This window comes from Danio aesculapii, chromosome 7 (genome assembly GCF_903798145.1).
Source record: "Danio aesculapii chromosome 7, fDanAes4.1, whole genome shotgun sequence".
NCBI lineage: Eukaryota > Metazoa > Chordata > Actinopteri > Cypriniformes > Danionidae > Danio > Danio aesculapii.
Window position 1 is genome coordinate 62,095,475 of NC_079441.1, and position 14,472 is coordinate 62,109,946.

Below are 14,472 nucleotides of genomic sequence, written 5' to 3' on the forward strand. Positions count from 1 at the left end.
TTAGTCACTTGACCTGTGTGTTTCGAATCACTTTAGTCACGTGACCTGGGTGTTTCGAATCACCTTAATCACGTGACCTGGATGTTTTGAATCACCGTAGTCACGTGACCTGTGTGTTTCGAATCACCTTAGTCACATGATATGTGTTTCGAATCACCTTAGTCACATGACCTGTGTGTTTAGAATAACTTTAGTCACACGACCTGGGTGTTTCGAATCACCTCATTCACGTGACCCGTGTGTTTAGAATCACCTTAGTCACATGACATGTGTTTCGAATCACCTTAGTCACGTGACCAGGGTGTTTCGAATCACCTTAGTCACGTGACCTGTGTATTTAGAATCACCTTAGTCCCGTGGATCATACTTCGTGCAGTGTTTCGAAACACTTGCGCTTCGGGATCTCGACACGTTGTTGAAGCATCAGTTTCACGTCAGCCTTCCATATTTGACCGTTGCCAGCCTGACTACTACTCCTAATAAACTGCGTGTGGATCCTCACCTCTGTTGTTCCAGACCCTTTACCTGACAAGCTGCTGCAGATGCAAAAGTTATTACAAATTTCCGAACTTTCATCAATATAACCAACAAACTTGCAACCAGGGAGACATTTGCGAGAGACAATTCAGAACATATTTATTTTGACTTTTGATCCTGAACCATATCTATTTGAACCAGAATACACTGAAGATGAGCTTTTTGAAACATGAAAGGCAAGAACGAAAAAAGTGGAGGTTGCTTTAAGCAATTCTTTTCAAGAACCTTATATCTATCGATTTAGTTCTTCTTCATCACGAAATCTAGCTTGACATTTTTTGACTTCACACAAGCATGAAAGCCCTCAGAGTCTGGTTTGAACTGGATTTTTGCAGACAACTCTTGCTGGTGGCTTCAGATGGAAGAGTGTCACTGCCCTCATCAAATCTCTGGCACGGCATTATTAGTAGCTGCTCTGTTTTTTGGAATCACAGCCACGGATCTGAACAGTTAAGGGTGGAGGTGTTGCCAAAAGCTTCTGAGCTGTTGACAAGGCGGCCTTTCATCTGGCTCACTTGTATCTTATGACGGCATCAATCACAAACTGGCTGCTCAGAGGCAGGTTGGGTCCACGCCACCGGTAGTTTGGTGTTAAATTTCTGTTGACGGATGCCAGCAGTTTGGCCTCAGAGCGGCACACTGGATATACATCATGGCATATGCAGCTTAACCTGCCTGCATTTGTGAGCCGGTGCACATTAGTTCTGGGTTATTTGAGGCGATTCCACACAGAGACACACAGAGCGAAAACATTACTGCTCCCTCAATACTAGTAATGCTCTGATGCTCCAGAATGAATAATAGTAAATGGCTAACTTGTACAGTCATTTTGTTTTTGAGTAATGAATTGGAGGAATCAACATGATTTTGTGTTCAACATGGTCAAGGCATCTCTCCTTATGCAATGTTTTTATTTATTTTGTGACTTTAAAAGCTTATTAGGTTATTATTATTATCATGATTATTGTTGTTATTGTTATTATTTTTATTATTGGTATTAGTAGTAGTCATCGTTGTAGTTGTTGTTGTTGTAGTTGTAATAGTAGTCATATACGTAGTATAGTAGGAGTAGTAGTCATTTAATTGTAGTTGTTGTAATAGTTTAGTTGTAGTAATGTATTTGTAATGTATTTGTAGTAGTTGTGGTTGTAGTAGTAGTTGTGTTAGTATTTGTATTTGTAGTAGTTGTAGTAGTAGTAGTAGTTGTTGTTGTTGTTGTAGTAGTTGTATTTGTAGTAGTTGTGCTTGTGGTTGTTGTAGTAGTAGTAGTGGTTGTAGTAGTAGTTGTTGTAATAGTTGTGGTTGTAGTTGTGATTGTATTAGTAGTTGTTGTAGTTGTATTTGTAGTAGTTGTGGTTGTTGTTGTGGTTGTAGTAGTAGTAGTAGTTGTTGTTGTTGTAGTAGTTGTGGTTGAAGTAGCAGCTGTGATTGTAGTAGTAGTTGTTGTAGTAGTAGTTGTATTTGTATTTCTAGTAGCTGTGGTTGTAGTAGTAGTAGTAGTTGTGGTTGTAGTAGTAGTTGTGGTTGTGATTGTAGTAGTTGTATTTGTAGTAGCTGTGGTTGTAGTAGTAGTAGTAGTTGTGGTTGTAGTAGTAGTTGTAGTTGTGATTGTAGTAGTAGATGTATTTGTAGTAGCTGTGGTTGTAGTAGTAGTAGTTGTGGTTGTAGTAGTATTTGTAGTAGTTGTGGTTGTAGTTCTTGTTGTTATAGTTGTATATGTAGTAGTTGTGGTTGTTGTTGTAGTAGCAGTTGTATTTGTAGTAGTTGTGGTTGTAGTAGTAGTACTGGTAGTAGTTGTTGTTGTTGTTGTTGTATTTGTAGTAGTAGTTGTTGTTTTGTTGTTGCTGCTGTAGTAGTAGTTGTGGTTGTAGTGGTAGTTGTTGTAGTATTTGTGCTTGTAGTTGTGGTTGTAGTAGTAGTGATAGAAGTAGTAGTAGTTGTTGTTGTTCTTGTGGTTTCAGTTGTAGTTGTTGTTGCTGTAGTATTAGTTGTAGGTGTTGTTGCTGTAGTTGTAGGTGTAGTAGTAGTTTTAGTTGTAGTTGTTGTAGTAGTTGTGGTTGTAGTAGTAGTTGCAGTAGTTGTTGTTGTTCTTGTAGTTTCAGTTGTAGTAGTTGTAGTTGCTGTAGTAGTAGTTGTAGGTGTTGTTCTTGCTGTAGTAGTAGTTGTAGGTGTAGTAGTAGTAATTTTAGTTGTAATTCTTGTAGTAGTAGTAGTAGTAGTAGTAATAGTAGTTGTTGTTGTTGTTGTATGTTTATTTATGTGACAGCATATAATGAATCATAAATTCTAAATAAATTAATTTCAAGAGTATAAACAAATAAAGTTAGGCACCAGCTATTAATTTGCACTATTGGTAGTTCATTGTTTTCCTATAAATAACAGAATGTGACAAGCATTTAATTATTTTTATAACTTTAATGTAATTTTGACAAAATAAAAGACATTATTTTCTTCATAAGGTGAAAAATAAAACTCTTGATTAAAAAATAGATTTAGTTATTTCATTCATTCATTCATTCATGCATACATTTGCTTATCAATTTATTTATGCATTTATTAATTTAGTCATTTATTTGTTTATTTAAATGTGGCTATTGTATGTCGAAATACAACTTTTTTATTAGTATTTGTATTTATTATATTATTTATTTTTATATAATATTATTTTCTAGTAATAAAAATTGCATTAAAATATAGCTGTAAATGATAATAAATAATAATAATTCAAAATAAATACAAACCTAAAAATGTGTCTGAATGAGAATTATAATAAATTAGTTGGTATTGGTAAACTAACGTTTCTCATAAATGAAATGATTTATTGTATATGTTTGATGTTTATTGGTGCTGCTTGGTGTCAGACCAAGAGAATAGATGACCATTATTAAATTTTAGCATTTGAAAACTTTTTTCCTTATCATTTTTTTTTTGCCTCTAAATATATCTATACTTTCATTTTTAATTGTTCATCTGATCTAGTTTCAACGAGTCTTTCAGACCTAATCTGATAAAAATCGCACTTTGGCAATAAAAAAAAAATCATCAGATCAGAAACTTTTCCTCCCTCACATTAAAGCATTGAAAGCACTTAACTGGACACACATGCAGAGTTTATAAGACACTGACAGCTTAGATCCACTGGTGTGTAGAAGTTCTGTATTCACTCTCTTTAAAGCACCTATGAGTAATAACGTCACAGTCCATGCAATAAAAACATGAGGAGCGACCATAGGTGGAAATGCACCGCACTGTGTGTTTCTTGAGCCCAGAGGACAAAGAGCTCCTTTATGGCACCTGCTGGTTTTCCTTCAGGGTGAGGTATGTGTGATGGAGTTTCTAGCTCTTCTGCAGGTCCTGTGGTCTGGCGTGGGTTTTGGACACAGTCAGTCTGACAGAAGGCTGTACACTTCCTCCAGGACACATTAGCCTTTGCAATGCCATGCTCTGTAAATTTAGACGCTAACATTGGTGTAGAAATCTTTATACTGTGTTAATTGTATATAATGTTATATATTTTGAATCCATTCAGCCAATCTCTGGGTCTGTTGAGAGCACTTTAAGCTAAGCTTAGCATAGATCATTGAATCGGGTTAGACCATTAGCCTCTCACTTAAAAATTACCAAAATGTTTTAATTATTTTCCAATTTAACCTTTCTGTGCTTACATAATGTACTAAAAGCCACGAAAATTGAAAACGTTTTATTTTCTAGGTCGATATTGTTAGGAACTATACTCTTATTATGGCATATTAATCAAAACAAACTTACAGTACATGAATATAACCAACATGACCACGCTCTTGGACGAGGAGCGTTCTTTGGAACCGTGGGTTTTGGATACAGTCCGTCTGCCAGAAGGCTGCACACTTCCTCCTGGACACGTTTGCCTTTGCAATGCAACGCTCTGTAAATTTAGATGCTAACATTGGTGTAGAAATCTTTATACTGTGTTATTTTGTTATTTATTTTGAATTTTTTCAGCCAATCTCTGGGTCTGTTGGGAGCACTTTTAGCTTAGCTTAGCATAAATCATTCAGATTAGACCATTAGCATCTCGCTTACAAATTACCGAAATGTTTTGATAATTTTCCTATTTAACCTCTTCTGTGCTTGCATAATGTACTAAGACCAACGGAAATACTCTTATTCTGGCATTATAATCAAAACAAACTTAAATCAATATAACCAACATGGCCACCTTCTTGGGCAAGGAGTGTTTTTTGGACACAGTCTGTCTTGACAAAAGTCTGTACACTTCCTCCTGGACACATTTACCTTTGATCATTAAATCAGATAAGCCCAAAAGCCTCTAGCTCAAAAATTAACAATAAGGTTTGATAATTTTCCTATTCATACTCCTTTGTGTTTACATAAAATATACTAAGACCAAAGGAAGATTAGACGTTTCTATTTTTCTAGGCCGATATGGTTAGGAACTATACTTTTGTTCTGGCATTATAATCAAAACACTTGTACATCAATATAACCAACATGACCATGCTCTTGGGCAAGGAGCATTATTTGGAACGGTGGGTTTTGGACACCCTTAGTCTGACAGAAGGCCCGACACTTCCTCCAGGACACATTCGCCTTTGCAATGCCATGCTCTGTAAATTTAGATGTTGATGTAGTAATGACTTACTCTTACTATGTTAATTTGTTAGATATTTCGAATCCTTTGAGCCATTCTCTGGGTCTGTTAGGAGCACTTTTAGCTTAGCTTAGCATACATAGATCATTAAATCAGATTAGACCATTAGCATCTCACTGAAAAATTACCGAAATGTTTTAATTTTCCTATTTAAACTCTTCTGTGTTTACATAATGTACTCAGACCAACGGAAGATTAGACGTTTCTATTTTTCTAGGCTGATATGGTTAGGAACTATAGTCTTATTCTGGCATTATAATCAAAACACTTGTACATCAATATAACCAACATGACCACGCTCTTGGGCAAGAAGCATTATTTGGAATGGTGGGTTTTGGACACAGTCAGTCTGACAGAAGGCCCTACACTTCCTCCAGGACACATTCGCCTTTGCAATGCCACGCTCTGTAAATTTAGATGTAACGTCGGTGTAGAAATGACTTACTCTATATACTGTGTCAATTTGTTATATATTTTGGATTCATTCAATCAATCTCCAGGTCTGGCGGAAGCACTTTTAGCTTAGCTTAGCATAGATCATTGAATCAGATTAGACCATTAACATCTTGCTGAAAAATTACAGAAATGTTTTGATAATTTTCCTTATTAATCTCTTCTGTGTTTACATAATGTATTAAGACCAACGGAAAATTAGATGTTTCTATTTTCTAGGCCAATATGGTTAAGAACTATACTCTTATTCTATCAAATAAATATTGAATAGCTAAAAAAATCACACTTAAAGATTGCTCATTGAAATCATATTGTATTTTTTCACCTTAACTTGTGCCTGTCTTTAATGTTGGACAGTTGAGTGTTAAATGAATCCAGTCCATGTTTAGTCAAATTAATGCAATTTATTTAAAAAAACTAGAACTGTATACTGTATGCATTTAAACAATATTGGCATCTGTAATTTTTTTTGTTAAAATCATATTGGCCAAAAAAAATTCCTATTGGTGCATCCCTAGTTATAACAATATAACTTTGACCTTCTGAGATAAACAAACTAAATGTTCTGATAGTAAAGCTCCTCTTTCACTACTGGCTTAGTAAAGATTGCTTTTTAACAAAAGAGTCCAGTTATTGGCACGCCATTTCTTCTGAAACACCCTGGAGGGTGAAATGCCTTTGCTAAAGGGCACGATGGTGATTTGATTGTTTGCCCCTGGTCAAGATCAAACTGGAGACCTTCTGATTACCAAGCCTGACCTTGACCTAAACCAAACCACCACAATATTGACGCTGCCATATTTTGCAAAATGTATTGTTAAGACGTCGCATCTCTCATGCAGTTATTGAATTAGCCTTGATGTTTGTGGGTTAGGTATACAGTTGAAGTTAGAATTATTAGCCCCCCTGTATATTTTTCTGCCAATTTGTGTTTGAGGCAGTTTTACTCATTTTTAATTACTAATTCCTTTTATCTTTGCCATGATGACAGTACATAATATTTTACTTGATGTTTTTCAAGATACTACTATTAAAGTGCAATTTAAAGGCTTAACTAGGTTAATTAGGTTAACTAGGCAGGTTAGGGTAATTAGGCAAGTCATTGTATAACGATGGTTTGTTCTGTAGACTAGCTTAAAGGGGCTAATAACACTGTGAAAATTTCCTTGCTATGTTAAACATCGTATGGCAAATATTACGAAATAAAATCACGAAGGGCTAATTATTTTGACTTTAACTGTATATATTTGACTGTCATATTGACAGATTGTTTTTTTTTTTTTTTCTTCCTCTCTTCTCAGCAGTGGCCGCTTTGAGATTCTCGGCGGGGGGAGTCTGCGGATCTTCAATCTCACAGAGGAGGATGCCGGGGTGTACAACTGTCTAGCAGAAAACACCAATGGGTCCATTGAAGCCCAGGCTGAGCTTACGCTGAAGGGTGAGATTAAACCTTACCGCTAAAACCCAAGTCGATTGATTGTCGCGTCACACTGTAAAGCTCTTTCCTCTAGTGCTGTTCAAAGGAAAAGGTCTGCACGCTCAACCAGAAAATTGTATATTTGTTTTTTCATAAAATTTGTCATGCACAGATAATCCTTGCACACCGAGTTTGATGCGTATTAATTAATCCTCTGCGGAAACATTCGTAAAACAATACAGTGCATTTTTGAAAGCAGTGCGGAGGATTCTTTTCCCTTAAAAAAATGGAGAGGATATTGTGTATTATTATTATTTTTGTGGCTTGTTTCCACTTAGCGGTTCAATAAAGTACAATATGAAACACATTTATTTTTAGTCACGTTGTTAAAAGTACTGAATATCAAATTGTACCGTATGACTTTTTTGGTCTCTTTCCTAGGGCTACCTAACACAACAGTATGGTACTAAGTGAAGTTCATATATAAACTAATTTTGAGAGGATCACATGCTTATGATTGACCATGGCGATCCCCGCGTTATTAATCCCATGATATACCAGTCAGATGAATTTGAACACATATAAATTGCTTTATTTCCTTACCCCCATCCACCCCTATTCCTTCCCCTCTTTCTTAACTAAATAGGTGGGAGCTCTCGAGACCTACCTGAGCTCAGACTCACCTCTCTCCCAATGAAATGGGAGGGAGTCCCGGGCTTCAGGATCTTCAGATCTCAGGGCTCTGTTCGGGACACCATGCCAAACTTACTCTTAATTATCAATCATCAGCTAAGTGTGATATCTTAAAAAGATGGAGCTAGACTTGCTGCTGAATGCTGATTGGTTTACTAAAAATCATCACTTGCACATGCAACAAACGTGGGAAATGTAAATTTTTTAATACATGGCTCAAACATGATGCCGCAACAATACCATGATGGCATGCAGCAGTGAATGATGGTCGACTTGATCTGATATAAGTCTTGAAAGTCTTCTGACCAACAACCCCTTACGAAGAAGTAAAAATAGGATCTACTGTATGTCCTTAGTTGTTGTACGGGGCTGTTCACAAGTCATATCCAAAAACGTGTGGCCTCTTCCTCTCTTTATTTGGGTCTACATTCAGTAATGAACTTGAGTACACAAGATTGTTTTCTTTTTTGAGCGAGAATGGCGTCGATCGCAACTTTCTAACGTACATCATATTTAAGAGCTTTGCACACGGAAGTCTGAAATGTTTTTTTTGTTTTTTTTTCGCATTTATATCAAAAAAAATTGGTCAAGTACACAAACCTTCACACCAAGTTTAATGCATATTAATTAATCCATTCCGAAAAACTACTTTCGCATTTTGCCTTTCGCTTGTTTTGCGTATTCATATCTGAATAGTGTTTCACAGACACAAACCTTGCACACCAAGTCGAATGCGTATCAAAAAATCCATTCCAAAAAATGACTTTCACTTGATTTTTTTATTCATATCTGGAAAAATTTGTCACTTACACAAACCTTGCACAGAGAGTCTGATGCGTATTAATTAATCCATTCTAAAAAACGGCTTTTGCATTTTGCTTTTCACTTGTTTTTCGTATTTATATCCAAAAAATTTGACACGTACGCAAACTTTGCACACCAAGTCCCATGTGTATTAATTAATCTTTTGGAAAAACGCCTTGCTAATCCCAGAATAAAGGTGTTATTCTCTATGTGCAACCGAACCATCGCTGGTGAAAGCAATGTAGTTTAATCAAAAAGCATTTCCGCTGAAAAAAAAAAAAAAAAAACATGTTCGTACACCTCACACACCGCTTCTGCTTGACGCTGACGCGCTGATCTGCTCCCGGTGTGAGTCCCGGTTGTGAACATGCACCCTGAAAAAAACAGCCGTGCCGCTCATGCATTGTGAAACCACCATAATAGTCTTTTATGGGTTTTTATGGGTTTTGCAAGTCGACAAAGCAAAGTTTGAATATTTTGATGGTGATCTTATTTAGACTAAGCATGGCTCCTGATAGATTTTTTGTATGAATCAAAAAAGGGATGATTAGGTAAGACTTAACAAAAAGCTGATTCTCGGCCATGAGTCAGGTCTAAGACAACACATAATTGATAATTCTATAAAACATCTTTTTTGTATTCTAAAGAGTTGTCTATAGAATTTCATTCTAATGAAATTAATATTGATGTAAAAGATTTCCTAAATTATCTTTCATTTGTTCATAATATATATATATATATATATATATATATATATATATATATACAGCTGAAGTAAGAATTATTAGCCCCCTGTTTATTTTTCCCCCAATTTCTGTTTAACAGAGAGATTTTTTTAACACATTTCTAAACATAATAATAACTCATTTCTAATAATTGATTTATTTTATCTTTGCCATGATGACGGTAAATAATATTTAACTAGATATTTTTTCAAGACACTTCCATACAGCTTAAAATGACATTTAGCTGACAATGAAGATCCACATCAGACAGGAGAACTACATTAAAACGCAGAAGAAAATAAAAGGTGCAGAACTGTTGTTGAATGTATCCACACATGTACGATCGCTCCCAGAGAGATTTTAAATTCACCGCACCTCGTCTTTTAACCACCTATAGCGCATGTCTTTGGACTGTGGGGGAAACCAGAATACCCGGAGGAAACCCACGTGAACACGGGGAGCCGGGGCTCGAACCAGCAATCGTCTTGCTGTGCTTATTGCCGCTTTATATTAGGTGACCTTAACCAATATGTACAGAAATAAATAAATTGTTACAACGTACTTATTACATAAATACATGTTTTGCATTGTTCTTATGATTGATTAAATACCTGCGTCTGTAATTACATCTTTAATTACACTGTTGACCCATCCCTTACACTTTAACCCACACTTAAACCTACCCATACCACCAAACCTGTCCCTAACGCTACCCATATTCCACCTTAAGAGCACCAGAAGTGTTCTGCAATACATTATGAACACACTAAGTACTTTGTATTTATTGTTTAATGCAAGTGCATAGTAGTTAAGGCCACCTAATATAAATTGGGACCCACATCTCAAAATGCCTCCTACCATAATGAAAAACATCAACCAATAGGAATCTGTGTATGAACGGTTTGCATATATGTGACTGACGAATTTAGATTAAAATACCAGACTTTAACTCTGTGACTTTTCATTCAGTATTTCGATTTTACCATGTTTCAGACATGTTTTCAGTACAGTGTTCTGTTTAATTGCTCATGCTACAGCGTTCAGGATTTACACTAGAGCGCGTGAGGTGTGATTGTGCGATGATGAAAGGGACGTGAGATGGTTCAGACAGGTGTGAAATCGCATTGAATCTGGACTGCGGATTTCATGCAGATATGTGGTGTGTAATGAGCTTTGGCCATCTGTCTGTCTGCCGAGAATTGATCCTGCACTGTGACGAGATGAAAAGATGAGAGAAACCGGGGGGGACCCAAAACAGACCCTTGTGGGTGGCAGAGGTATTGTGTGGAAGCGATGATGCAGTCGAAGCCAAGAGCTCACACAAGAGGTGCAATGCCAGAGTCAAAGCCAATCCAAGCCACTGTCAAACACGCTTTACTGCTAATATTGGCTGTTGGCCTATTATTGTGCATTGTTTCAACACTGGGTTTTAGCGTTTAGGATTTAGTCTGAATCTAAGGATAAAAGCTGTTTACACACCAATACGATGTGTTTTGGTTGATCAGATTATATGTAGACACGTTCATATTTAGACCTGGTATTTAAGTGTCTTTCTTTGAATATTTCCAACCACTTTTATATATTCCAACTACTCTTCATGAGGCTCTATATACGTGTTTATTCATACAATTTTATATTACAGATAGAGTAATATAAGTTTTACATACATTGACTTAAGCCTTTAACCTACTCTGTTTCTTTGGTGAATACTTTAAAAATACAAAGTAAACGTTACGCAGTGAAATCAATTAAATAAACATTACTATATTCAAATCTATATAAATAAATATGTGTGTGTCCCTGTTTACAGCTATTAGTTCATTGGTATTAAACATACAAACTACGGTTGGGCGATGTTGATTAATTTGGCTTAGTACGATGTCTAATGTGAAACATCGCGATGGACGATGGCATCGCCGTAGGCGGCGGTGAATTAATTATTTATGAATAATTAATTAATTCATAACGAATTAATTATTTGTAGCCTACCGTTTCAACTACCTGACCCGCATGATCTTTATTTTACCCATTACCAAATCATAAATAAATGAAGATAAGTTACACACAAATTACCACCTGTCAATCACTTTTTTCCGCTGAACTCTGGCATGAAGAAGCAGAGTGATCTGTGTCTAATGGCGTCGACAAACTTGGTTGATTAAAAAAGGTCCACAACCAACAGGAACCAACCAACTGTACCTGAGGTTTTCACTAAAATTACTAAGTACAAGTGTGAAAGTGAAAAATTAAAGCAGTGTACTGACACTGACACGTTACCTGATAGATTCAAAAGACTAAAGAGTCGTTACATAGAGACTAGATTAATTTAATATCATGCTTAACAATTAAAGTGAGACGCGATCCAGCAGTACATCCTTGATAAACTGTCCGACATGCACTGCTCTCTGGGGTTTTGTGCTCAAGCACCCGGTGACTGCTGGAGCTCAGTCACACACGCATAGCCTACACTGCAGCGCATGAGGTACACTATGTGAATGCGTTTTCAGCGGTTTAGTGTGGAAGGAGGGCTTTTCAGAAATGCTAGATGAAACGCCAGCGTGGACGCAGAACGTTTTTGTTCTAAAATGGCATTTTAAAACTAAGACGTATTAGTGTAAACAGGGCCTTGTGTATTTTTCATGAGCGAGTTGCTATTCATGAACTCGCCCCGGAGGCGGGGCAGAGGATCGCGATGCTGGCTCAGCATTGTGATGTCTATAAGTCATCAGCGATGGATCGTCTATTGACCCAACCCTAATACAGACATTATTATTGTAAGTATATAGACATTTAAAACTACTGTAGTTAAAAAAAATGCCAAAACTAGGTTAAATTAAAATGAAATATTAAAATAAATAAATAAATAAATATATATATATATATATATATATATATATATATATATATATATATATATATATATATATATATATATATATATATATATATATATATATATATATATAAAATGTGTGTGTGTCCCTGTTACAGCTATTAAACCATTGGTGTTAAACATACAGGCATTATTATTATTGTAAGTATATAGACATATAATAATATCAAAAATAGATTAAATTAAAATATAAAAAAAGATATAACTAATAAAAATATGTGTGTACATGTTACAGCTATTAAACCATTGCTATTAAACCTACAGATATTGTTATCTTAAGAATTATAGACATTTAAAACTAGTTATTAAACATTTCAAAACTATGTTAAATTAAAAAGAAAATATAAACTAAATTAATTTAAAATGTAAAATATATTTGTGTCAATGTTAAATCTATTAAACCATTCACTGTAAAACCCAAAAAGTCAAAAGTAACTCAAATCATTTGAGGAAACCGATTGCAACAAATCATTTGAGTTCAAAAACTGATCCTAATGAGTTCTCTGAACTTAATCCATTTGAGTAAACGAAGCAATTTGTGCACAGTAAAATCCAATACATAAAGAGAACTCAAACCAACTGAGTACTGACATTATTATCTTAAGTATATAGACATTTAAAAAACGTGCTAATAATGTCAAAACTTTATTAAATTAAAATGAAAATATAAACAAAATAAAGATATACATATAAAACATATGCATGTATGTCACTGTTAAAGCTATTTAACCATTGGTATTAAACCTACAGATATTACTATTATTGTTAGTATTATTATTATTTTTATTATTGTTATTATTATTGTTAATATATAGACATATAAAACTAGTAATAAAATATGTCAATAAAATATGCCGGTGGTGTAGTGGTTGGTGCGTCGGTGCGTACGCTCCGGTGCTCCCGTCGGCCCGAGTTTGATTCCCGCCTCGCGGTCCTGTGTCGATCCGTCCCCTCTCTCTGCTCCCCATGCTTTCCTGTCAATACTCTCTACTTTCCTATGCAATAAAAGTAAACCCCCCCCCCAAAAAAAAATATTTATTATAGAAATATGTCAAAACTGCATTAAATTTAAATAAAAATATAAAGCAAAATAAAGATATAATAAATATGAAAATGTGTGTGTGCGTGTGCGCGTGTGTGTGTCTGTGTGTGTGTGTGTGTGTAGCATATATAACTGAAGGGGTACTGAAGTAACACATAACTTAAGAGCAGTATTATGTGTATTCGCACCAGATTAGTCTGAATAAAATAGCTGAAAAATTTTTAATATTTATAACGCCATCTAAAAGTTCCACTCATAAAGCCAGAACACTTCGCATAATAGTACTTGCAAATATACCAAACAATGACTGTTTACATGAAGGGAACTTCACTCCCAGGAATTACAGTGGTAACTCACAACCGCAAGTTCATTTGCTTAGAAAAGAGTCCGGACACTAAAAATACTTTACATCCTAAAATAATAAACATCTTTTTTTCCTTTTTTTTTGCTGAATAATTCATTTAAGTACTTTGACAATAAAAATATGAAATTCACATTTGTGATTGCAAACCCTGAGGAGCACTGGCCTTGTTTGCTTGTTTGTCAGGAAGTCTGCATTATTTCACTCTGGTAATCAACATACTAACACAATATTGACAGAGCAGGTTGTAATGAATCTAAAGCATTCATCTGTAGCTGATTCGAATGTGAAATAAAACTATTCATGTCTTGTTTGTCAGATTTTAAATGTCAGCCAGCAGAACAGCTGTGAATACATTTTTATATCAGCTATTCAGCATGCAGAGATGTGCGCTAGTGTTATTGGTCAGGAAATTTCTCTGTTTTTGCAATACTGAGAAATACAGAATGCTATTAAACATTGGTAGATTGTCTTTTCAGTGCCTCACACAACATAAGAGAGCATGTAGGGCTGGACAATACAGCAAAAATAGCTTCATCACGATATAATGTTTCATATCATTCGGTATCCATAATTATTGAATATTTTTTACAATCCATTCAGGAATATTAGGATTTTTTAAATTGTTTTTAATTCACTTTATTTTAATTTACCAGCATTACTATGGCAAATAGTTTTAGTAGTCAAAAACAAAAAATTAACCAAAAATATACTATCTCTTATGTCTTAAAATAAATAAAACATAAGTGTTAAAGAGACTCTTAAACTTGATAAATAAAATGTTACCAAGTGTGTGCAATGGTAAAGCGTAAACGCTGAACATTCAAAGCAAACTTTAAACGTTCAAGACACCCTGCAGTACTTTTTTGAGACTTTAACAGATTTGTGTGTTTTGA

General features: G+C 35.1%; 1 protein-coding gene across 7 annotated transcripts in view; it reads left to right on the forward strand.

Moving 5' to 3' along the window:
• Positions 1-14,472, forward strand: part of neo1a (neogenin 1a) — a 304,905-nt gene that overhangs the window by 193,638 nt on the left and 96,795 nt on the right. For 6 of the 7 annotated variants that reach the window (XM_056462293.1, XM_056462295.1, XM_056462296.1 and 3 more), the window contains exon 5: positions 6,943-7,079. In XM_056462293.1, the coding sequence (XP_056318268.1) occupies positions 6,943-7,079 (137 nt within the window). The remainder of the gene's footprint in view (positions 1-6,942; positions 7,080-14,472) is intronic. The other variant, XM_056462294.1, reaches the window with a different exon arrangement.